The 27,418-nt window shown below is 32.9% G+C and overlaps 1 protein-coding gene across 1 annotated transcript in view; it reads right to left on the bottom strand.

Moving 5' to 3' along the window:
* Window positions 1–24,084, bottom strand: part of LOC115891248 (O-acyltransferase like protein-like) — a 36,796-nt gene extending 12,712 nt beyond the window's left edge. Inside the window, exons 1-7 of the mRNA XM_030911676.1 lie at window positions 23,980–24,084; window positions 22,312–22,463; window positions 21,049–21,287; window positions 19,518–19,730; window positions 8,071–8,158; window positions 5,486–5,655; window positions 1,796–1,964 (exon numbers count right to left, since the gene is read on the bottom strand). Of these exons, the coding sequence (XP_030767536.1) occupies window positions 1,796–1,964; window positions 5,486–5,655; window positions 8,071–8,158; window positions 19,518–19,730; window positions 21,049–21,287; window positions 22,312–22,463; window positions 23,980–24,052 (1,104 nt within the window). The 5' untranslated portion in view covers window positions 24,053–24,084. The remainder of the gene's footprint in view (window positions 1–1,795; window positions 1,965–5,485; window positions 5,656–8,070; window positions 8,159–19,517; window positions 19,731–21,048; window positions 21,288–22,311; window positions 22,464–23,979) is intronic.
* Between the last annotated feature and the right edge of the window lie 3,334 nt (window positions 24,085–27,418).

Here is a 27,418-nt window from a genome sequence, read left to right as displayed (position 1 = left end):
ACTATATTATTTTTAAATAGGATCTAATATAAATAATTTTGACATCTAATTTGTTGTTTATATTTTGCTACTACTTAAAAGAAAATATTTATATTAAATGATTTTAAATTGTGTTGTTATAGGTATAACAAATTATTACTGTTATTATTATTTATTAAACCAGTCTTTGCTAAAAATCATTAAAAATAATTTTCCTACATCCAAAATAACAAGTATTATTGCAGTGTAACAACAGAATATTAATAAAAAAAATGCAGAATATATAGACATACTATCCCTAATTAACTAAAGCCAAACAACAATATTCTTTGCTAATATCAACTAATACCAAAATATGGCAACAGCGCGTTTCATAATGTATTTTCTGTGTAAATACTAGAACCTCACTAAAAAAAATAATGTGTCCTTATCTATATCTGACTCCGCAAAAAATCAAAGATGCCGGCTTCTTTCATAGCATTGCCACCGACCGCTGTCGGGTTTCTCGGAAAGAAACCTACGTCGCCGGGCGACAACTAAAATTCAGTTAATATTTTATTATAATCGATCCTGACGAATGAATGAATTTCATAAATGAATGGTTTTTGCTGCCGAATTACTAGAATACAATATTTCAAGGCAGATGACGGATCTATTCGATAATTTTTATTCGAATAGTTTTCAACGAATGTTTTCTTACTAACTATCGAATTATTCGAATGAATTGCAACTATCGAATGTTTCGATAGTATTCATTCGATAGTTCCCACTACTAGATAAAATAATTTTTAAATTTCTTGCTGTTTTAACATATTCTACAGGGTGTTTCAAATTTTCACCAAAATACCAATGGGTGGGGTGTTTCATTTTTAATTTAGCAGAAGATACTAAAAAGTCAAATAATTTGACTACACACTGTTTAAAAAATCATAAAAGTCGGCCAATTAAAACAAAATATATAAACCTTTAAAATACATCAAAGTTTTAAGGTGCTTATTTTTCGTGCCATTGAATGCATTTCAAAAACTATACATTTTAGTCATATATTTTTCTAGTGAAACAAACCTTTATTTTTTTACTAGAATCCAAAAATTAATTAATATATAGGGTGTTCCATTACAAAAAACATAACTTTGACGTGTAAATTTTTTTGGGGACACCCGGTAGAAATCTACATAATTTTAGCAAATGCTTTAAATTGACTTACATAAGCTCGCAAAATTTCACTTCAATATAAACTTTTGTTCTCCTTGCAAAAACCGCATCGTATATGACGCGCCACCTTGTATAATTCGATTTCAGTCAAAATTTCAATGATTAGAATATAAGCAGAATAAGTATAGCTTATGCATTAGATTCATTTATTTCAATAAATTTACTTAGAAAAGGAATTAAAAAAATCAAAAAATTAAGAAGGAAATAATTAAGAATTTACTAAAATTACTAAAATAAAAAATTAAAAGCAACGAAAAAAAATGGGTAAACATTTTAGTATTTTATCTATAAAACACAATACAGAAGGTTTCACGCATTAATACATTCACAGTAATTGAATTCCGAGGTAAAAGTCTCTGGGCCACTCCACTAATTTAAATAAATAATTTACCTACTACGCTTTGTTCAAATTAAATAATGGATTCCCCGATTTATTCGAATATAACACCCACTGTAACTTCTGTACAGGGTGGCTCAGTAATAGGAGAACTTAAGGAATGAAAATGGGTAAACTATAATCAAGGGAAAAATCATAAATATACAGTTCTTTTTGGTTCTCCGTTGTTTTTCTTTTGAATGCTAGATTATTATTTTTACGTACCATAACAAACGAGTCGTACCAATTGTTGATATACAATATATTTGTCCAACCGTTGGCACGACATTTTTGGAACTCATAGATAACCACCTCGGTCCATTTCGGACCCGAACCTAAATGACGTAACCAAGTAGCGTGAAACAATACCATTACTAATACTGTAGGAGTTAACCTAAAAAAAAGAAAAATTGTTTTTTTTTCTTTTTCATTCTTTGTGAAATTTTCAATAAATTAGATTACATACATAGTAAAAATGTGGTTTCTATTCAAATCGTTTGATATTTTATCAAAACTTAATAATAAGGTATCCATAATTGATCTAGAGAAGATTCAAAGATCTTTTATAAAAAATATTTGTTGAAAAATTCGACAGAATAAAATATTTTAAAAAATATTTCATTTTTTATAGAAGACCTTTTATAAAAATTAATACAAACGTTGATTGAAAGAATTGGGAATTGACAAGGATGATTTGAATACCCTTACGTCTCAAGTGCTGTGCGGTTTGGTTGTAGTTGTAGCTTGGAAATGGCGATTATTGACATTTACTATAATATTTTACATAATAAATAACAGCGATCTTTTATTTAATCATATAATAGTATATTAAATTGTCGAATGATAGAAAATCCGTATTTTTAACGTACTGTACCCAAAATCCGTAAATCTACGGATTAATCAGTAGTTGTGGCAACACTGTCTCTGGTAACCACTCACTCTATCGCCTGAAAGCAGAATTACGGTACAGTATTTTTTATCTGCTGCGCTTTTCTTCTATCGACGATACTAAGGTACTATACCTGGTACGTCTCAAAAATGGCTCACCCTTATAACTTTTTTATTTTTTCAGATAAAGAAACGAGATTTGGTATGTAGTATGTATATGAACAAGCAGAATTTAGAGTCGGAAGATCGACGGTGGACCACTTATTTACAGTCACTCAAGTAATAAGTAAAAAGAGCAATATAAACCAAGAGCTACATCTTGTGTTCGTGGACCTGCAGAAGACATACGACAGCGTTCCCCTTGTGAGACTTTGGGAAGCTATGGAAAAAACCAATATAAATGTAGAGCTAATAAAAGCAGTAAAATCATTATATAAACAAACAAAAACTAGAATAAAAGTCGGCAAAAAGTTAACAACAGGATTTAATGGAACCAAAGGTCTGAAACAAGGGTGCTGTATTTCACCAACACTGTTCAAGATATATCTCGAACAAGTTCTCAAAGGTTGGAAGCAAAAATGTAGAAATATAGGAGTACCCATAGGGGATAACATGCTCTACACACTTTGCTTCGCGGACGATCAGGTGATCATAACACAAGATTACGATGACATAAATTATATGACACGTAAGCTTATAGAAGAATATCAGAAATGGGGACTGGAGATCAATACTAACAAAACAGAATATATGTGTATCGGAGGAGAACAACAAGATCTAATGCTAGAAGAAGGGAAAAAAATTAAGTGCTGCACAAAATACAAATATTTGGGTATGCAAATCACAAATGATGGACTGTTGGATACAGCAAATAAAGAACGAAACCAACTTGGAAGGAATGCTATCACGGAATTGAATGGGATACTGTGGGACAGAAGCATAAACAACAAGAACAAAACTCTAATATACAATACCATCATAAAGAGTATAACCACGTACAGCTGTGAAGTCTGGCCAATTAAGGAAATAACAAAACGAATGCTGGAAGCTACAGAGATGGATTTTTGGAGAAGATCAGCAGGTAAATCAAGACTCGAGCGAATAACTAATGAACGCATAAGAGAGATTATGCAAGTTAAACATACGATAGTGGACGACATAAAGAACAGTCAACTCATATGGTACGGGCATGTCCAAAGAATGGCAGAAATAAGAATCCCAAAGCAAATTATAAACTGGAAACCTGCATGAAGAAGAAAACCGGGTAGACCGCGAAGAAGTTGGCAGGAAGGGATTGACACGTTTTTTAGGGATTGACACGTTTATATATATGGATTGACACGTATATTATATACACGTTATTTTATATTATTATCTTTTTTTCTTATAAAGATCTCTCGGAGACGGTGCATGGAGAGACAGACAGGCATGGAGAGATGGCATCGGAAGACGTAGAACGTTTTAAACCGATTAATATATATAGTATGTATATGACATAAATTAGGATATATTAACGTATTCAATTGTTTTTGGTTACTTCCTGTTTCACCGGAAATGACTACAACTTTTGATTTTTAAATGGCACCCTCGCTATTTTTTTACTTTATTTGATAGAAAATGACATTCTGAATAGAATGATATCATATGTCAATTTTTGACATTCTCGCTTTATAAAAAATCGTATTTTAAAATTCGATCCATAACATAGCCATGGCACTCTACATGGCTATGTTAAATACATTAATTCTTAATCAAGGAGCCTTGGAAAAATAGATTTGATCATCTAATGTTTTTAGTATCTTGTCCTGGTCAGTTAGAAAATGCTCAAATCGTATTTTTGACCATATCTCAGTTTTTTCAAATGGAACGAGGGTGGCTCATTAGCATATTTGGAAAAGGCATTTTTTATGAATAATTTGATACCACACACTTGGTATTTCGAGTCCAATTTTCGTTACGAACCGCAAGTTATAATTTCAAATAAACCATAATGGAAAATGTCAAAAATTGACATATGATCTGCCATTCTATTCAGAGTGTTATTTTCTATCGAATAAAGTTAAAAAATACAACAGGTGCTATTTAAAAATGAAAAGTTGTAGTCATTACCGGGAAAACAGGAAGTGACCGAAAACAATTGAATACGTCAATCAATCCTAATTAATGCCATATACTAACATACCAAATCTCCTTTTTTTAACTAAAAAAATAAAGAAGTTATAGGGGTGAGTCGCTTTTGAGACGCACCCGGTATTTGATAATAGTTATTTACAGTACAAGTGTGTTTATGAACATGATTACAACAAGGAGTGTGAACGATTAGAAGACCGAGTCGTTCTAATCACACGAGTGTTGTAATCATGTTTAAAGGCACGTGTCATGTACAACGTTTTATCTACAACCGAAAAATAAGAAAATGCTGTTTTAATTTTCGTTTATTAGTCGCCCACCTTTAACTATGACATATGTCACATTTATGCTAAAAAGTCAGTTAGCCCTGTCAAGTAAACGCGAGCACTTTTTGCCCAGAAAAAATCATTTTAAAAATTACGATGAGCGATTCCTCCCTTCAGATGTAGAACTTGCCGCAGTACGTGCCACGGAATCATTATTGCCGGAAAAGTTAATATATTTAGATGTTCGTAGTTGTTTTTCATTATTATAGCAACTAGTTGTGTTATAGATTCATAACACCACTAGTTGTGTTATGAATCTCATAACGTAACTTAAATACTAAAAAAATAGTGATGTAAAAACGTTATAACTAAACGGTTGTAGATAAAAGATTTTACAGTTCCGAAACAATAGAAGTTCACAAGAGAAGTTTGTTTGGTGCCTTTCGTCAACAAAATTATTCATATCTGAATGCGAGAGATATGAAATGTTGTACAGGGTGAGTCAACGATAAAAAAAAATGTTAAATATAAAAGTTATAGGGAAGGTTAAGATAGACATTTTAAAATTACTACTCGTATAGTGTACACAGGGTGCTTCGAACAAGTGTGACGGATATAGCATATGTTTTACCTTACAAATCTATAGCATATAGCTAGGACAATCGTCTTCATATCAAGTTCTTTCTTGTTTTTCAAGCTCTCGAATATTGTGTTAGTTAGCATGAATGTAGAAAACAAGAAGAACGTACCAGTACCAAGTGGTCCGCTTGAGAGTGCCAGTCTAGCTGGGTGTTGATGTATCTGTGAGAACAAATAAATGAATATACAGGGTGTAAATAAAAACAACTACACTGACGGATACAAGTCGAGTTACTACAGGGTGAGTTTTAAATAAAGGTAAATATTTCCAGGGCTGGTAGATCTCGATAAAAGAAACATATATTTTCTCTCTACCAATTTTTACAAAAGTCCAAAATAAGCGAGATTATTTTAAATCGAAAATTAAAAAAAATACTACCTATAATGCTTAAGCTTCATTCAGAACCTCGCAATTAGTGAAATAAATTAGTGGTCAATTAAACATTATACTTTTTAGTTGTTAAAATTAATAGAATATCCTAGCAACAGCTTGCGTTAGTCAGTTGTATCCATAGAGAAAGCCTAATATTTAGCTTATAAAACAATCAACCTTTGATTTCTAACCACAATTTCTCTTTTTCTTTTCTGACGGAAGATAATCAAAGGCCAAAATGACATTTCTCGCAAAGTTTGAAGCAGAGAATAGGTACATTAAAGAAATGCTAACTTCATGTTAAAAAATGGAAACAGACGCCACCTGGTGTCGCCTGGCAGTACTAGCTAAATTGAGGGGAATTGGAGGGGCGGGGCTTAAAAGAGGGGAAATTTTTAAAAAAATACTTTTATAAGTATCACTGACTTACTTTTTGTAATTAATAAACATATTTTTATTACTTTAATATAATTTAATGTATTAAAAAATATGTCTATTAACTTTACACAGCAAATCAATGATAATATTAAAGACTTATTATTATCAGAGAACATTCATAGTAAATAAATTACACATTAGTAAACAATATCATTTATTTTTTAGAGCTGCGATTTATATTACAATAATATTGAAATATATATATTTTTTTAACAATGAAAAAGAATATCCCGGAACCTGAAAAAGAAAGATGACCAATTAATGACTTAAATTAGTTCAAAATACATTTTGCAAATAACTAGTGAATTGGAAAGATAAATATACTATTAAAAAGACATTTTAGTAGTTTATTATCATCTATTTACTGATAATACATTACATAAGTATATAATAGGTAAATAACATGCATAAGGCACTATGATACAACTACATGTATCATGATAACACACTAATATGACAAAAAATATATGCTAATTTAAATTCCTTTAATGATCTAATGAAACACTATCTAGCCTCAATGCATGCCATTCCAAAGGCAAAAAAACTGTTATACTAAATAAATATAAGCTGAATAAAACATAAACCAAGCCAACGTGCATAAACAACCAAAAAATGCATCAAAAATACTTTTATCAGATCATACCCTTTGGGTATATTATGTATTTTATATATCGCACATCCCGTTCAAAAAGTTTACTAACTTAAAATAGAGAATATAGAGAACATTGTCAGGAGAAGTAAAAGAAAATTTAAGTTAAGGCAATATGCTCCTTTTTGCATATTAACGGCCAAATAATATTATGTTGATTTAATAAAATTTTACTGGCATCCTTCTGAGGTATAAATCAGATTAAAAGGACATTGTTTTTTTAATAATTGTTTGTTTTGTAAACATTTTTTGAAGACAATACAGTTTTGAATGGGCTGTGCGATATAAACAAGGATCTTACTATTATTTGAGGTTAGAAAGTATTTAAATAATATAAAACATAATCAAAATCATTTTTCATCATAAATTATAGAGGTACTTACGTGTTTTGATATTATTATCAGGAAATAATACGTTTAGTTAAACAGGTACGCTGCCAGGCAAGTTCTATCGGCGGGTCGTTGCAAAAGTTGAAATCTAAAAATACAAAAATACGTTTATATCTTAGTTGTATTTACGAATAAAGTATTTGTGTGTAATTTCTGACTTACCAGTTAACTGAATAATCGCGTAATTTAATATTGTAAAAAAGCAAAATTGTTTTAAATCACTTGCCAGGACAGCCCGGCCAGCTTCTTTGTTGAAAAAATGGCCGCGGTATCATGATTTAAGCAATGTGAGTGACAAAGAAAGCCAATGCCTGGCAGATGTTGCTTTCTTTGTCGTTGGTCCTGGCACGTTTAAATTTGATTGTTGCCTGTTTTCCCATACAAGTGACACCCCCGTGGTTTGAAGTATAATTACTGGAAAAGTTAAAATCTTGATAACTTTTTCTACTAATTTAGGAACAAACTTTTACGCTAATTGAAACCATCACTAATTGCGAGGTTCTGAACAAAGGTTCTGAATGAAGCTTTACAAGGCTAAAATTAAACATTTGAAGTTTGTGACACTTCTAGAAATACCTTAAAATTTTGATGATATGTTAGAGAGTCATTGTCGAATTTGACAGACGATCTTTGAACAAATTATAATTTTTTGTTAAATTTTTCAGCTTCACTGGCCAAAGATTCAAATAAATTAGATTTTAAATTTTTTGAAAGTCGTTTTTACTTACAGATTCGACAAATTTGGTATTAGATACAGGTGCAGCAATAACGGATAATATGGTATGAACCGCCACTACTATGGCTGCGTTATAGACCCTAAAATTAGAAATATAAAAATAATATATTTATACAGTATTTGCCAAGATGTTTTTAATGTATATATACAGGGTGTCCCAGACTGAGCGTGCATTAGAAGTTACTAGAAAACTACAATATCTAGATCAGAGATTTTTTGCACATCGTTGTTTAACAACGTGAACTATCGATTAAAAATATTTTCGATATGGCAGCACAGAGACGGCGGCACTTCTGGAAATACCGGAAGTTGACAGCAACTTTCTTATAAATGGGTGTCGTTGTGTTTAATAGTCTGTCAATTTCCGGTATTTCCAGAATTGCCGCCATATTAAAAATATTTTAGAATCGATAGATCTCGTTGTGATGTGACGACGAAGATGTGCCAAAAATCTCCGATCTAGATATTGTAGTTCTCTGGAAACTTCTAATGCACGTTCAGCTCGGGACGCATATTCGGAATTCGCCGACACATTAGCCGCTCGGGAAAGTTCGGGTGCTGCGTAAAGTACCGACGTATTAGACTAACACGTCGGCGATTTACGATGTGCTCAAAGTATTGTTTCTTGCTTCGCAAATTTGTAAATCGGATTAATTTGATCTGAGTCTGTAATGTGTATTCGTAAATTTTTATCACCAATCAGTAATCGTCTGTAGTTGGTTTTCATTATTTTCTAGTGATTAGCATATTTCGAGCAGATTGCTAATTCAAAAACATGGATTTTAAGCAAAGACATTATAAATATAGACCGAACATCTCATTCATAAATACTCGTTGGTAGTGTATCAAACATTCCAATGTGTCAGACAAGGACAGAAGAGACAGAGAAGTCTAAAATTTCCGACCCCGGCAACTAGGCGCAATTGGATTGTTCTAATGGCCAGTGGCGTATCGTTTTTTGGAACGAATTTAATTAGTAAAGTAAAAGTAAAGTAATTAGTAAAATGTTTACTCCATATTAATATATCACATTAACACTTTTTCGTCAGATGAGTTTTGTTATAAGGTCTAATATAATAATATAATTAATATCCCACATATACTTATGTTGAAACGTTAGTAGGTAGTTTTCGAAAATCGCTCCAACGTCGATTTTCAATTTAAACTTTCAGTCAATTCTATATAAACTTTCAGTTACTTTTCAATTTTTACAGGGTGACTCAGGCTTCCGAAACAGTTCTATATTAGGTTTGTGGTTGGTGACTTTTCTTTCATTTTTTTTTTCAGAATATGGAGGCAATGATAAAGCATATTTTAGACATTTTTGTAAACATAGGTGGCCGGAACATATTTTCAAACTAAAGTTGTAGATTTGCCATTAAATTTCCATTCCAGAAATATCTAGGGTTGCCACCTGTCCTTTTTTGGAATAACTTGTCCTTTTGACTTTTTTTACTTAAAAAGTCATTTTTATTTACGTATTTTCCCTGAGAAAATTACCTACAGCAAACAGAAATATTATTTTCGTCCAAATTTAATTAGAGATGTTATAAAACTTATAAATAAATTTTTCTTGTTTAGAATAGGCAACATTATTTAGAACTTCCCGTTTAATCTCAAATGATAATTTAGGTTTTAGTTTTACCTTTTTTGATCTTAAAAAGAACTTTTTAAAATTAGTAATTAGTAACGATTTAGTTAGTTCGCAATCGATAGCTTCCGTAAAGTACTGTGTAATAGTTGTTTAATCTTGTATTATTAATAACTTCCTATACCTAAAATCAATATTTAATGAGAAAATTGTATTTTTTGAAAATATAAGACAAGATTTGACTTTCGGTCTTCTTCTTGTATTATGATGGCTCTGAGACGAGGCAATTACCTTTTAATCTCTCAAAAGAAGGCATTTATCATTAAAAGTATCAAATCTGTGTGCTACAGTATGGGATTTCTGTCGCATAATAATGAATATTACATTTATTTACAAATCCATTACTTTTAAAGGTAGCTTCATCAGACAATCAAATTTTAGTTAAATGTCCCAATCTTCATGAACTCTATTAAGCATATGTATAGCGGTTTGAATCACCCCGAGAATCACCCTGTATGTTAACAAAAATATTTTGAAAATGTGCGTTACAATGGCCCCCATATGTAAAAAAATTGAAATAAAATTACAAACCAAAAACGTAATAGGTAAAAAGATTTTTTGGAGGCCTGAGTCACTCTGTATATAGGTATGTATAAAACTAGTAGTCTAAGAATTATTTACAGTTCGTCCCATTCTAAAAAAAGGTAAACACACCGTACAAATAACTCTAGGAAGAGGTATTTGTACGGTGGTAAAAAATTGTTTAAACGAGGCCGAAGGGGCAGATATAATAATGCAATAAAATGTGAAAAAGGGCGGGTAAACACCTTTGTTTATTTGTTGAGCAAAATGCCTTTACAATATCCTATATAATGACCAAAATATGACACAATTTTAAGCAAAAGAATGTCACTTTTTGGCTTATAATAAAGTTTTTATAAATGCAACGTTTATATTCAAATTTGTTATGATCTACAACAATTAAGTAGTAATTGAGACGAATTATAATTCAATTACCGGCTACTACGTTCTTGTTTTAATAGCTCAAAATTCAACAAATATAATTAGAAATTATTTTAATTGTGAGAGGCTCCCTTGTGGGACGCCTATGTACGGCGATTACAGCGCCGGCGCGGCGGAAACAATACCTACCTGTGAAAAGACAAATTCGGGTAATTTGAGCTTATTTTTCCACACATTTGACACTGTCGTACCATATTGAAAATTCGCAGATTCAAAAGTACGTTAAACAAAAGCAAAAACTACTGAAAAACACTGAAAAGTTCACTTCGGACTTGATTCCGACTTCAAACACACCGTAAGCTAAACGTAGTACGCTATAACGGACCAAGGGCCGTCGCGAGGGGTGGTGGGACGGACGGCTCATTTCATTCTGGAAGACTAGCAGCGACGTTGCCAATAGTTCTAGACGTTTCAGCACATTAAACAGTAAACATGTCCTTTAATAGTAACGCATATATCCTCTCGTTAATAACATATTATTACGCATGCTTCTTTAAAAATTAACTATTAATTTAATTAAGAAATTGAGATTTGATATCCGGTGAAGGTTTTAAAGTCACCTTTTCTGCAAATCAAACTAAGTAGATAGGCGCAAATTTGAGATGTGGCAATGTCGCCTTCTCTATCTCAGTTGGTTTTTATAGTACGTAGTCAACCTCCGATTGTTTGATCGGGTTAAAATGCAAAAAAAGATTAAATTTACTAAAATTATTTACTTTCAAGCTTTATGAAACTACCCGCATTTATGATTATAGATTGCAGATTACTGATAAAAACAAATTTTAGATACGTTGCTTTTTGCAGAGAAACTAAATAATAACAGTAATGTTATTAATGTTTCATTAATACTTGTGCACTTTCATTTGAATGCTAGATATACCATACGATGTAAAAAAACGACGTCAGAGCTGGCTTGAAAATAAAGATACCTGTCATTTTGTATGTAAAATTATATAGGCAATGTCAATGATCGTCATTTCCAAACCTACACTAGACGCTGTTTTTTTTCGATCATACGGTACTTGCAATAAGTCTCAAAACTTAATTTACCCTTTATTAAGGCTCCAATGATTCTATTATCGGCATGGAAACTTAAAACTGGTTAGTGAGTAAATTTTAGTTTATTTGTATTTTATTATAGAATGGATAACTGCCTTGATAAATGTTAGAAGAGAAATTTTTGAAAGAATTTAAGAGATTTGAGATTTTATCACTGCCATTTTGATGGCAAACAAAAGAAAAATAGGGAAGCGAGCCGCAAAAGAATTTCATGAAATATAGACTGTCCAGTAAAATTATAGGTAAAATAACTATCCGACACTTTTTTCCAGACACAAAATTAAAAAAATATGGGATTAGGAGTGAATAAGTCCAAAAAAATATAAAATATGTCTGATTTTTTTCTATTTATATATTTTTTGATAATATGCTTTTGCTTATAGACTTAAGTTGTTGTAATTTAATAAATAAAGTATTTTTTAAGTTAACAAAATTTTAGTTACAATTTTATACTAAAATGACAAATTGAAAATTGCCTCATGAAATTTTAGAAAATCATATTTCTTATTTTAAACGGAATACACCGTATTTAATTTTAGTATTAAAGATAATTTCTGTTCAAGTCTGTTCTTTTTATCATTTTTTATCATTTTCTAACAGTTCTCGATATGTAACCTATACTGTAATGCAATATGCAGTTAACAGTATTTCGTTTTCGTAAATCGGGACTATAGTCTGTCCAACGAGAAGCTCCTTGACAGTGATAGATGTGTCTGTCATTTTAATTTCAAAGTAGTTTATTTTATTTTACAAAGAAATAAGTTGGTACAACTGGAACGCATAGCAGGATATATTTAAAATTTGATTGACAAGATGACAAGTGATTAGTTCAAAATATTGTGAAAAAAAACTGTATAAAACTGAAAAAATGTAATTGAGTTATTTTATTTAATAAAAACGGTATGTGTTAATACAAAACAAACAAGAACAAGACACTACATACCAAAAAAATATAAAAAAGATTAAATTTACTAAAATTATTTACTTTCAAGCTTTATGAAACTACCCGCATTTATGATTATAGTTATCAATATAACTTATGTACAAATACAAATTTGTAATATTCCACAGGAATAAATAAAACAACATAGGTAAATAAAACAAACTATTTTATTAATAATAACACCTATCAAATTTTATACCTTAAAGGTTGATTAATTAACTTTAATCTTAATTTTTTTAAACCAGTAGATACCTTTTGACATTATTTTTCTGCAGTACTGAAATCCATTATTTACCTATCGTGTGATGTCGATATTTTACAGCTACTCCAGTTTTTAGTATGTGTTTAGTTTGATCCTTCTACCATATACGAGATGCACTTATCTACGACGAAATGGTATACAAACTTTATCGATGGCAACTTCATTGGTGTATAAGACTTTCTGCCTGGGCAGCGAGTATTAACCATAAACTGTGTTCTGGGTCTACAGTTAATTTTCACTCGATTTTTCCTCCACTTGACTTCAAAAGACACAAAACACACGTAACAATACGAATCAAAATGCATCATCTTCCAAAACGCAGGGTATTTAACAAAAGTTGACACAAAATTATAACCCATAATTTGGCAAGACTTTGACAAGCGTCAAAAATGACAAAAATCTAAAGGCGAGTTCATACGCATCGGCGTTCGTTTGTCGTTCATCGTTCCGTCAAACCAATAAAATTGAAATACGATCTGTCATTTTTTAAATAAACCAATAAAACTGGTTAAAAACAACAAGACACGACGTATGACGGATTTATATTTAAACCCATCCATAGATAACTTAAAAATTATTAGAAACTTTTTTTAGTAAAATAAATAGATTGGTATGGGACGTCATCTGCTTTTCTTCTGTCATCGTCTGTCGAAATCTTACCTGAGAAAAAAAACAGAGTATAGTCTAATACGTCGGCACTTTATCAACCGTTCGTCGCCGGTCCCGTTCTAATCCGAACGGCTAATGTGTCGGCGAATTCCGAATATGCGCCCGGGACACCCTGTATATATTGTCAAGAAACAGCATTCAGACCGGGTTTATATCAAATTGGGGAAAAATAATGTAAAATATAATTCATAATATGTCATTCTGAAATCAAATTAATTATGAAATTTATGGTTGCTAGGGTAATTGAAAGATTCCAAACATTCGATCATTATAACCAAAGATTATAACTAATGTCAAATTTGTGCCTCAACTCTTGTAAAATGATGGAAAGTGATCAAGAAACTGAGTGTTTCCCAGCAGAGATTTAAGAAGCAGCTAATAGAATTACCTACTTTTGATTTATTACCCAGCAAGTCCAAGGATCAGTACGAGTTTTCTTATAATCGATTTTTGAGATGGTGTGACCTAAAAAATGTTAGTAGCACTGGCAAGTTCAGTGAAAAACTACTTTTGGCATACCTATTTCGAAGAAAAGTCTAAAATATGGAAATCGGCAACGCTTTGGTAAAATTAATTCCATGGTCAAGGCGATGATAAAGATTAACAATCAAGACATAAGCAAATATTACAGGCTTATTGCTTTTTTGAAGCAAAAAGGTGAGGGATATCGTCCAAAGAAGTCGAAAATATTGACCAGAGAACAGATCGACAAATTTCTTGCAGAGGCGTCGGATGAAATATACCTTATGAAAAAAGTTGCCGTAATTTTCGGCATATTTGGACCGTGCCGTCGTCAAGAACTATGCAACTTGACATTAAATAATATCGAGGATGTAGGAACTTCATTAATCATGCATATTCCAGATACAAAATCTAATGTGGAACGAACATTTGTTATTACTCGTACATTATATTTGAATTATTACAAAAAGTACATAGCTCTCCATCCAGCGACCATCAACCATTCAAAAATATTTATAAAATATATTAAGAATAAATGTGCCACGACTCCAGTTGGAATCAACACATTTGGTAAGATGCCTGCCAATATTGCTAAATTTCTAAATTTGCCCGATTCTCATCTTTATACTGGACATTCCTTCCGAAGATCCTCGGATAGTTTGCTGGCAGATTCTGGGGCTAATCTTAATAAAACTAAGCGATACGGTGGATGGAAGCTCCGTACCGTAGGGGAGGGTTATACAGGGTCCGGCAATAGTGCGTCGGGCAGCTGTAGCTCCTAGAATAAAAAAACTTGGGAATTTTGTTTAAGTGCAAACCTAAAGTATGTACCAGGATGTATTTTAGGAAAATATTTTAACTTCTATAGGGTGGCTCAAAAAAGTGTGAGTGGATCGGGATGATTTTTTTTAAATGGAACACCCTGTATATTATTGCATTTTTGGCTTCCTTTCAGATCACTTAAGATAATCCTAAGACATGAGTAATTATATTTCGATAATTTCTGAGATATTAATAAATAAATAAAAATTATATATTTTTCAGCCATTCTTAAAAAAAATGATTAATAATACAAGAACTGTCCTGAAATCGAAACTATATTAGATATTTACTTTAGATGGTCTGTACTTACTTTCCTATAAATATGAAAATCGTAAATCATACAGGATGTTCAAAATTCTACGCTAAACTTTCTAAAATATAAAACAATTTTACTTTGTTTTTTTAAATGGAATACCCTGTATATTATTTTTTCAGTAGATGGAGAATTAAAAAATTAACATTTTTTGTATTTAGAGTATTTCAAAAATTTTAACGGTTTCGCAGATATTCCCGGTTTTGTATTTCATATGGCATTTTCCACAGTAAATTTTTATCAAAGCCACCCAATGATTTTTCTCTCGTATTTTACCATTGAAAGCGCCATATGAAATATTGCGTGAATCCGAAAAACTATTAAAAATTTTAAAATACTTTAAATACAAAAAATGTTCATTTTTTAATTCTCCATCAAATAAAAAAATAATATACATTGTCTTTTATTTAAAAAAATCAAGAAAAATTATTTTATATTTTTGAAAGTTTGGCGTAAAATATTGAACATCCTGTATGATTTACGATTACCATATTTATAGTAAAGTAAGAACAGATCATCTAAAGTAAATATCTAATATAGTTTTGATTTCAGAACAGTTCTTGTATTTTTAATATTTTTTTTAATAATGGTTGAAAAATATATATTGTTACGGATTCCGTGGGTCCACTATTTAAACTCACGATAAAATACTTAACGAATTTATTTTCTCACTTTATACACAATTACTAACTGATAACACACAACAAACTAACTATTTATAAGATTCCTTCACCAAATTGTCCGATTTTCAATTTCCACGCGGTATATTCAAATTTCAAAAACTGTCTCAGTTGTCGATGGCTCCGGCTTATATACTCTATTGACTGCTTCTCGAAATTTCCCCAATTCTCGGAAAGCGTACTTCTTCATACCAGACAATTCTATTGTCTGATTCCCTTACTTCTCGACTTGACTAAAAGATGGCGCCTGAAAAAGTCTTTTTAATTTCTGGCGGATACGTTGCGGTTGTGCAGGCAACCAGTAATACATTTTAATTTCTGGCGGATGCGCCATTTTTCTTGACACATTGCCCCCTTCTCAAATTTGATCGTCCCGATCAAGGTTTCCTGTCTGGTATCTCTTCAATCGATCCAGATGAACTACTTTCATCTTACTTCTAGGGCTGCGTTGAATCCGGTACACAACATCATTTATCCTCTTGATGACTGTATAAGGACCTTCCCATGCTGGAGTTAACTTTGGGGACCTCCCTTTCTTGCGCTGTGGGTTATATAACCATACCATATCGTCCTGTTGAAATCCCGTAGAATTGGCTCTGAGGTCGTAACGAGCTTTCATCCGGTCACTGGCTAGCGTAATCTTACTTCTTACGGCCTTATGAATTTCCATTAACCTTTCCTTCAGTTCATCCGCGTAGTCCTCTACATTTGTGGTGCCGTCGTCTGGTGATCCGAACACCAAGTCACAAGGCAACCGTAATTCTCGACCAAATAAAATCTTCGATGGTGAAAGTCCGGTGGTGTTGTGAACTGCACTTCTATACGCCATTAGGAACAGCGGTATGTGTTGATCCCAATCTCTTTGATGTTCGGCCACCATTTTCGAGAGGTGTTCTTCAATGGTCTTATTGAATCTTTCGACCATCCCATCAGACTGCGGATGTAAAGCTGTTGTCCTAGTCTTGTGAATACCAAGCAGATCACACATCTTCTGGAACAGTCTTGACTCGAAGTTCCTTCCTTGGTCAGTGTGAAGCTCTAAGGGAATTCCAAATCTACTGAAGACATTATTGACTAATACTTCAGCTACAGTCGATGCTTCTTGGTTTGGAATGGCAAAAACTTCTGGCCATTTACTGAAATAATCCATCGCCACTAAAACGTACTTGTTGCCCTTGTGCGTTTCAGGGAATGGGCCTGCAATGTCAACAGCGATTCTTTCGAATGGCAGTCCAACGTTATATTGTTTCATTTTTCCCCTAGATCGAGTGCTTGGTCCTTGGCTGGCTGCACAAATTTTACATTGTCGACACCATTTCTTGACATCTTCGCAATAATCCACCCAGTAAAAGCGATCTCTCAGCTTGCTCAAGGTCTTGTTTACCCCAAGATGGGCTCCAGTTTTACCACCGTGAATTTCTTCCAATACCTGGGTAACTTTCTTCCTTGGTACCAGTAACTGAGTTGTTACTGTGCTGCCATCCGCACTTTCCCATGTGCGCTTTAACAATCCATTCTCAATAACCAGTGAATTCCACTGAGCCCAGAGAGCTTTGAAAACGAGCCCTCTGTCCGCAATATCCTGCCACGGTGGTCTCTCGCCGTTACCTTCCTTGAGCCGTAGTATTGCTCCGATGTCTGGATCTTCCATTTGATCTTTCCTCAATTTGTCGTCGTCCACTGTTCATCAGCTCCAAGCTTAAAACTCCTTATTCTGATAGTGCTTTCGCGATGTTTCATTTTCTTGTCCAAGGTAGCTCGTCGTCGATCTAGGTCGTTGTCGATAATTTGTACCCGTCCTACACGGCACCCAACGGTTTTCTCTAGTTTCCCGAACACAGTCTTCTTGGTATCACCAGGTATCATCACAATTTTCGATAATATTTCTTCCATATTTCCTGGTCTCTTCTCTTTAGATACAGAAAATTCCTCATTTCCGATTTTCAGGATGTTTCTATGGTGATCAAACGAAAAACCATGTTGACTGATCACATCCATACCCATGATAAAATCATCTTCAATGTCCGCCACTAAAACGCTATGCCGAAACTTCAAATTCCCTAACTCCAATTCCATGAAAGCCTCTCCCCGTACAACGGCCATTTCCCCCGTAACTGTACGTAAATACACTCTTCTTCTAAGAGGCATCATCTTCAATCCTCGCACTGAGTTAGTCTGCACCAACGATACCATAGCGCCTGTGTCCACAGTCATTCGATTTCTTCTACCATTGACCTTCCCGTTGATCACCAAACTGTCAGCGGTTTTTCCTAGACTCCTAACGGAAAACATCCTAGGGGCTCTGTTTTCTTCAGCCAATACTCGCTCATTAGTGTTGATTTCCTGGTGCCTATGTTCTCTCGATGGTAAACGGAATCGCATTTGGACGCGGCAATCCCGTTTGATGTGGCCATTCCTGCCACATCTATAGCAACTTATGTCCTGGGATCTTCCGATGTGCCGATGTTCTCTGGATGGTGAATGGAATCGCATTTCCGACACCAATTGTTACGGATTCCGTGGGTCCACTATTTAAACTCACGATAAAATACTTAACGAATTTATTTTCTCACTTTATACACAATTACTAACTGATAACACACAACAAACTAACTATTTATAAGATTCCTTCACCAAATTGTCCGATTTTCAATTTCCACGCGGTATATTCAAATTTCAAAAACTGTCTCAGTTGTCGATGGCTCCGGCTTATATACTCTATTGACTGCTTCTCGAAATTTCCCCAATTCTCGGAAAGCGTACTTCTTCATACCAGACAATTCTATTGTCTGATTCCCTTACTTCTCGACTTGACTAAAAGATGGCGCCTGAAAAAGTCTTTTAATTTCTGGCGGATACGTTGCGGTTGTGCAGGCAACCAGTAATACATTTTTAATTTCTGGCGGATGCGCCATTTTTCTTGACAATATTTTTGATTTATTTATTAATATCTCTGAAACTATCGACATAGATTTACTCATATCTTAGGGTTATGTAATATGATCTGAAAGGAAGCCAAAAATGCAATAATATACAGGGTGTTCTATTTAAAAAAAATCATCCCGATCCAGTCACACTTTTTTGAGCCACTCTATAGAAGTTAAAATATTTTCCTGAAATTCATCCTGGTACATACTTTAGGTCTGCACTTAAACAAAATTCTGAAGTTTTTTATTCTAGGAGCTACAGATGCCCGACGCACTATTGCCGGACCCTGTATAGAAGGTTCTTTACAAAATAAAACGAATACTGCAGGTCAAATTTTAACCAGAACCTCATCGAATACTAGCATTGCATCTTGGTACAAGATTCACGTCAGAGATCAAACTTCTACTTGTACTACAGTTATAAATGAAACTGGCCATGGAATAACTTATTCCAATTGTAATTTCACTAATTGTACATTTAATTTGAGTAAATAATTATTTTACATTGACTTGATTTTTCTTATTTTTTTTTTCAATTATCGCTTCAGTGTTAAAAGTAAATCACGTGCACCAGTGCTAAAAGTAAATGACTTTTACCATCAGTAACATCATGTCACATTTTAGGCACTGACATCATGCGTTAAAAATTTCATTTTTACTGACGTTTGTAGAAAAAAGTAGTTTTTACCTTATTCCTTGAATGGGTCGTAACTTCTCCAATTCCTTATTACTATTGACTGTTTTCAACCTTATCCAGTTTTTGGTAATAGAAAAAGCGGACAATAATTTTCCTTTAGGAGTTTCCATTAGTTTATCGTATACTTCTTTGGATTCATACCGAGCTACACCCTCATAATATGTAGCATAGAATACAAACGCTACATAAACCACAAAAACTACACTAAAAATGAAATTAAAAATAAATATATATATTTACAAGTAAACATTTTAAATACCAGTATTTATGCATTTAGAGAATTAAGCATACTATACTATACCGGGTGTTTTTGAAAACCCTATAACTTTTTATTTTTTTCTGGCAAAAAATACGAGATTTGGTATGTTAGTATATGACCTATATCAAGATTGATTGACGTATTCAATTGTTTTCGGTCACTTCCTGTATTACCGGAAATTGCTACAAATTTTGGTATCTTCCTGTATTACCGGAAATTGTTACAAACCCTCGGTATGTTTTTAGTTTATCCCTTTGAATAAGAAGACTAAGGAAGGAGCATAATGCTATCCATGTATTCATGCATGGTGGGCGGAAAAAGGACTCTAGGGTGGGGATCCTTGACAGTTCTGTTTGAAGATTCATTTGACACATTTGAATTTGATTTGAAATTTTGTGGATTTGTCAGTCTTTACGGAGCTTATTTTATGTTATTTATAACTTATTCTACTACTGATAGTTGTATAAAGTTAGTAAATCTAGATGGAAATTGTGGCGGAACTTAAATTAACAGTGACACTATCGCGGTTTATCGAAAAAGACTCTAAAATAGTTGGTTCTGTAGCGTGCGTTAAATCTCGGCAAAAATCGAGTGAAATAATGGAACAACTTTTCGCTAGTAAGTGACTATATAATATACATACGTGTAGTAAACCGATCATTTATGAAATTCATTTAAATTAACTAATTATATATTTTTTTCTTGCATTTTTGCTTTTATTTACTACTTGTCAAAGATTAGATGTCAAAGAATTTAGATACGTCAAATTGACTTACCTGCTTCAATAGCGTATCGGATGTTTGTGGTAATAAATAATTATTATAACTTATCTATTTTTATTAGAATTTTATATTTTTATAACAGCTTTAATAACTACCAACATTTATTCACAACGTAAAATAAACTAAGAAATTATTAAGTCTACCCCCATATCTACCCTAAATCATAGTTTTACATTTTTTAAATAAAATTAGAACGGCACTGATAAACCGGAATTTAAGTCGGCCATATTTGAGGCACATCGCGGTGGACCTAAGATTTTTGATATGCTCCTTCCTTAGTCTTCTTATTCAAAGGTTTATCCAGTAGAAAATGACATTTTGAATAGAATGACATAACATATGTCAACTTTTGAGAATTCCAGTTTACTATTTTTTTACAAAAAATAGTATTTCAAATTCCAATATAGAGTGCCATGTTGTAAGTATGTTGGAATCATAAATATTATCAATCAGAATACTAAAACTTCTATTAACGACTTACCCACATGTTATATCTAACCAATCAATTGGGTATTTTGGATCCTGTGTTTCGCAACTTATTTTGATCACTTTTCCCTTCAGTCCCCGTATTGTGAACTTGCTATCATAACAATCCTGGATACCTTTCCATAATTTTGGATCGTCATCTGATGCTTTGGACACATTAGGGCAAGTGAACGGCACGCATATACTATGCCTCAAGTTGTCGTGTCTGTAGTTTGTCGATACATTGCTTACTTTCTATATAACAATATTGGTTTAAAATTATCATCAAATATGGTTCGAACAAAAAATTTAACAAATTATTTTTAGTATATGGCCCTTTATAAACTATGCAAAATCTGCATAAAACTTTTTTCATATCTTCGACAACAACGACGATATTGGACTTCCTCGCACTAATGGGCCACCCTGTATATCAATATAGAATGGCTCTAGCCAGTGGTAATTTTCTTTAAATAGCACATTGTCGTAGGCTTAAATTTGATGGTGCCCAACGAAATTCAAAAACAAATAAAAAAACCTAGGTGTATCTATCTTAAATTTTTCACAACTCTTTTAACAGATTTCTGGAATATGTAGGGGTACATATACTTTGCTAAGACAACTTAACTTAAACACAGCTCAGGATCTCTACTAAAGAAATCAACCGAAGAATGAAGTTAGCATGGAGTACTTATGAAAGAAACGCGATCATATTCATATCTAGAATGCAACTTTATTTAATGAAGAAAACATTAGACCTATGTGTATTACCAGTCATGACATACGCATGCGAAACCTCGACACTTTAAAAAACAAATTACGGACATTATAAAGAAACTGCAGGTCGTACAACGCTGAATGAAACAAAATATGCTGGGAATAACCACATAAAGACGAATACAGCATACATACAGTAAATGAATACAGCGTTTACGACAAAAGGATCCAGGTAATAGATGTCATCTACAGAATCAAATCCCTCAAATGGCAATGGGCAGGATACCTGGCAAGAAGAACGGACAACAGATGGACCACAAAAATATCAGCATGGTACCTACGAGGAATGAAGAGACCTAGAGGAAGACCGAACCCGTGAGGGGACCATGATATTAGAGAATTAGCAGGGATAACTTGGTATGAATGCACATAGCCAGCATAGACAACAATGGGCACAACTACAAATAGAGTATCTGAATATGTGAGGGAGACTACACAATAAATGGTTGAATATGATGATGATGATAATGATAGTTTGCTATTACGGATTATATATAATTACCTCTATGATATTCCATACTTCTGGGGAGTTTGTACGATCCAAGGGTTCCAATTGGTACGTAAAGGTGCAGTAAAAAGCTTTTTCTTTTAACAGCATACATTTGTCAAAATTATCTTGATAGAACAAGTCCGGCATGGATACATATTCCTCATCTGTAAATAAAAACAGTTTTAAAACACGAATTATTTTCTAATATTTTTGAATTCATTTAGAAGACAAGAAAATGTCATTATTCAATTGTCTTCAAACTCTTATCAGTTGATTTAAATCATGTTTTAGGTATTTCAAAAAAAAAACAAGGAAACTAGTAGAATACAACATAAGAAGATTCTTTCAAACACAAAATACACTTAGATCCAAACCACACTAAACCAATGAACACTGAACAACAAAAAAGAAATGTGAAAAATAAAAGAGGCTTCTTAATTCAATCTAATATAAATAAATGTATTGGTCAAGCATTTATAGAGGGGTTAGTAATATAAGGCCAATATTACTATACAGGGTGTTTCAAAACAAATGCGAAAAACTTCAGGGGGTGATTCCTTGTTCAAAATAAAGGGTAGTTTCCTTTATAAACGTTGGGTCAAAAGTCAACCATTAGGGAGATATCGCGGTACAAAGATGGCGGAAAAATAATGTTCTTATTTTTTATCTTGAAAACGAAAAGAGATAGACTAACGAAATTTTATGGAAGCATTACTGTTATGAAAACACACTTTCTGGTAATTTTTTCACTTTTTTAAAATGAGTGGAAGGGGTTGAAATAAACTACCCCTATCATTCTTGTTAACGAAATTTAAAGAAAAATCTTATCAAACACATGCAAAAAAATTAATTTGGATAGTTCAGTTTGTTTAGAATTTTTTTTATCTCTTGTATTTTTTTATAAAACTCACCGATTTGAAATTAAAAAATAAAATGTAAAGCATTACATGTCAGGACTAAAACATCCTAAAAAGTGACAGCGGCCGACTAGATTTTTTTCTAAAAAAATTACAGCTGCCCACTAGATTCTTTATCTAAAAATGGTTTTTGTCCTGACATTTAATGCTTTACATTTTATTTTTTAATTTCAAATCGGTGAGTTTTATCAAAAAAACACAAGAGATAAAAAAGTTTCTAAATAAACTAAACTATCAGAATTATTTTTTTTGCATGTGTTTGATAAGATTTTTCTTTAAATTTCATTAACAAGAATGATAGGGGTAGTTTATTTCAACCTCTTCCACTCATTTTAAAAAAGTGAAAAAACTACCAGAAAGTGTGTTTTCATAACAGTAATGCTTCCGTAAAATTACATTAGTCTATCTCTTTTCGTTTTCAAGATAAAAAATAAAAACATTATTTTTCCGCCATCTTTGTACCGCGATATCTCCCTAATGGTTGACTTTTGACCCAACGTTTATAAAGCAAACTACCCTTTATTTTGAACAAGGAATCACCCCCTGAAGTTTTTCGCATTTGTTTTGAAACACCCTGTATAAACAACATAAATAATCGAAGTAAAAATTAAAACCAACCACATTTAGAAAGTTTAAAACTCTTTGGTTTTATCTCATTTGGTTTTATCTCATTAAAAGTAATTGTTATCAGGGAGTAACTGTTAAATCTTTGACTTGGCAAATTAGACATAATCCTCTAAAGTAATAATTACACTTTACTTACCAGTGACTTGACCATAATTGTATTTAACAAGAACAAATAAAACTAAAAGAAAATTCTCTTTTAATTTCCCCATTTCGCACTTCTTTCAATACTAAGAAACTTAAAATTAAATTTGTTATTATGGCTCCGTGAACGATATTCTATAATCCATTAAAGTAAAAAGTTGTTTTTATCTATACATTTCATTTAATCAATTATAACTTTTTGTTTATAATCAACATAGAAAATCAATTAAAACAATACAGATGCTTAGTATAATTAACATTATGACATATTATGCAAAAATCATTTAAAAAAACTAAAAAAAACATATTTTAAATTAATAATCATTAGGAATTCAGCTAAAAATGTATCGGTTATGCACCTTTATGTAACTTAACCCTTTATAGGGCAGTAGGTACTAAATATTTTCTAGTTTGATGAAAATTGACTTCATAAATATACAGGGTGTCCCAGAAATGTAAGTATTTTAAAGGATAGTAGATCTCGATAAAAGAAACATATTTTCTCTTTATCGTTTTCCAAATAAGCCCAAAATAACGGAGTTATTTTACTCTTAAAAATGCTAAAATTTTGAGAATCACTGGATCTTTTCTGGTATATTTTATATAATACCTATATTGCCATATTATCAAGAAATTATGTTTTTTAACTAAAAACTAAAATAAAAATCCAAAAAATTTCGAATTTTCAAATTTTTTTTCACGAAAAAAACTCATAGGAGTATTTCTGGGGTTGAACAATAATAATAATAATAATAAATGCCTTTATTGTCAAATTTTCCAATTTGTAGACAAAGGTAAACTAACAGGTAAATGACAGGTGATTGTGCATTTTTTTCGAGTTGTATAATATTGAATTTTTAATTAAGTCTGAGCGTGGGGTAGGTAGATAAAGATCTTGCTCCGCGTTCCTGAGTGGATAAGTGTGAGATGATCTTTTTTGAGAAGCTGATACATGTTTACGTATTAGGCAAACGGATTCAAATATAAATAAGGAAGGAAGAGTCAATATTTTTAATTTTTTAAAAAAATCCCGGCAATGAGTTCTGATCTTTAGTCCCAGTGAATATCGAACAGCTCTCTTCTGGAGCCTGAAAATGCAGTCAAATTGATCGCACAACACGTACCCCAGAATGGAAGGGCATATCTGAGGTGCGAGTCAAAAAGTGCATAATAAACAGTTCTAGCCACTGACAAGTTAAGCTCCTTAGAAACAGACCTTAATGCAAAACAGGCAGAGCTCATTTTTTTTGGACAAAGCTTCGATATGTATGTCCCATTTCAGAGAATTGTCCACAACAAGCCCTAAGAATTTTACAGATTTGACGACGTCAATGATGGTGTACTTAACAAAGTACAAAAGGCTGCAACGAGTTTTTATACGCCAAAGCTTTAGTTTTAGAAATGTTGAGACTCAGGAGGTTCGAATCGCACCAAGACTTAATGGTAATTAAGTCATTTGATATAATCCTATGAAGTGCCGTGATGTCCTTGTTGCTCCAAGTGAAGCTAGTGTCGTCCGCAAAAAGACATATTTTGCCACTGATGTTTATGTTAATGTCGTTAAAAAAAAGAAGAAACAAAATAGGGCCTAGTACTGAGCCTTGTGGTACTCCACATTCTAATGGCTTGCTAGAAGACAACGTGGTATCCACCCTCACAAGTTGACTTCTGTTGCTCAGATACGACTTAAACCATTCGAGAGATGATCCCCTGAACCCATAGTGCTGCAGTTTATTAATTAAGATCTTATGATTTACACAATCGAACGCCTTAGAAAAATCACAGAAAATTGTTGCTGTAGAATGATGGTTGTTTAGGCTGGAGTAAACTTTATTAAGGAGGGAAAACATAGCGTCATTTGTGGACTTGTTGCTTAGAAATCCAAATTGATATTCAGTAAGTATTTTGTACTTAAACAGAAAAGATACCAGCCTTCTTTTAACCAACCTTTCTATGATCTTAGATAGCGTTGGAAGGAGTGCAATTGGGCGATAGTTAGAAGCTTCATCTTTGTCTCCTCCTTTATGCAGAGGAATGATTATAGCCGTCTTAAGACATTTTGGAAAAATACCATTTTGGAACGACATGTTTATTAAAGTTTATTAAAATCGGATAAGAACTATTGGAATATGTAGCGGAATTTAATTACCTCAGCAGTTTGATGTCGGAAAAGGCCAATATCGACTCTGAAATTCAGCACAGGATTAGCAGCGCCTCAAGAGCATTCTGGAAATTAAAAGACAGGGTTTTCTACAATCATGACTTGAGTACAAAAACGAAACTTGCAGTGTACCGAGCAATTATAATCCCCACCATGTCATATGGGAGCGAAACCTGGGTGCCGTACCGCCGACACATGAACGCATTAAACAAGTTGCAACAGAGACACCTCAGACAACTCTTAAGAATCCGGTGGTTCCATCGTGTCTCAAACGTATCGGTCCTTGAAAAAGCTAATTGCGAGAGTATTGAAGTCATGGTTACAAAATCCCGCTTAAGATGGGCTGGTCACGTATGCAGAATGCAAGAAAACCGCATACCAAAATCTCTACTTTAGTGTGAGCTTGTAGACGGTAAGAGGAGGCCGGGTGGACAACTCAAAAGGTACAAGGACATTTTCCACGAAAACTTAAAGGGGATTAACATGCAGAATCATTAGCATGAAGCAGTTCACAATAGAACTCAATGGAGAAGAATTGTAAACTCAGTTAACAGCGACAACCAAAAAGTAAAGAGGCAACAAACCAATAAGATTTTTGAATGTCCGGAGTGCGGTAGGCAAATAACATTACGTATCGGTCTTTTCAGTCACAGAAAAGCTCATGAAAGAAAATGCCTTGCGTGACCATCTTTTGATGCGTGTCGAATGCTCGTCAGCGAGTAATGGCAGTATAAACTGTATGTCTAATTCAATATAAAAAAAAAGTTTAAGTTCATTTTGATTATCTCTGTTAGCTCTCTACTCAAAAATATGCCTATATCAAGTAAATCAAATTTTGTTTACCGAGTATGCCTGCCGAGCTTGTTCGATGCGACATTTAATTTCCTTGTCTGATGTCCAATCTTCGGAGAGCCAGATGCCCAAGTACTTAAATTTATCTACTCTTTCAATGGGCCTTCAGTTAAATGTTAGGATGGAGTTTATAAACACATCTGGGTTTCTGGATATAATTATAAATTTGGTTTTCTTGATGTTGATGTTTAAACCCATTGCTTTGCTCTGTTCTCCTACCTTGTTGACCAGTTGTTGTAGGTCGTGTATAGTGTCTGCAATTAAGACCGTATCGTCGGCATAGCGGATATTACTAATTATATTATATTGTCCTCCAGAGCCTCTTGGAAAATAGCTTCTGAGTATAAATTAAATAGGAGTGGAGACAGCACGCAACCCTGTCGCACCCCCCTTCTAACTTGTATGGGATTGGACATGGTAT

Source organism: Sitophilus oryzae, unplaced genomic scaffold, assembly GCF_002938485.1.
Source record: "Sitophilus oryzae breed Bouriz unplaced genomic scaffold, Soryzae_2.0 scaffold_980_pilon_pilon, whole genome shotgun sequence".
NCBI classification, from domain to species: Eukaryota; Metazoa; Arthropoda; class Insecta; order Coleoptera; family Curculionidae; genus Sitophilus; species Sitophilus oryzae.
This window is presented reverse-complemented; position numbering and strand designations above follow the sequence as displayed.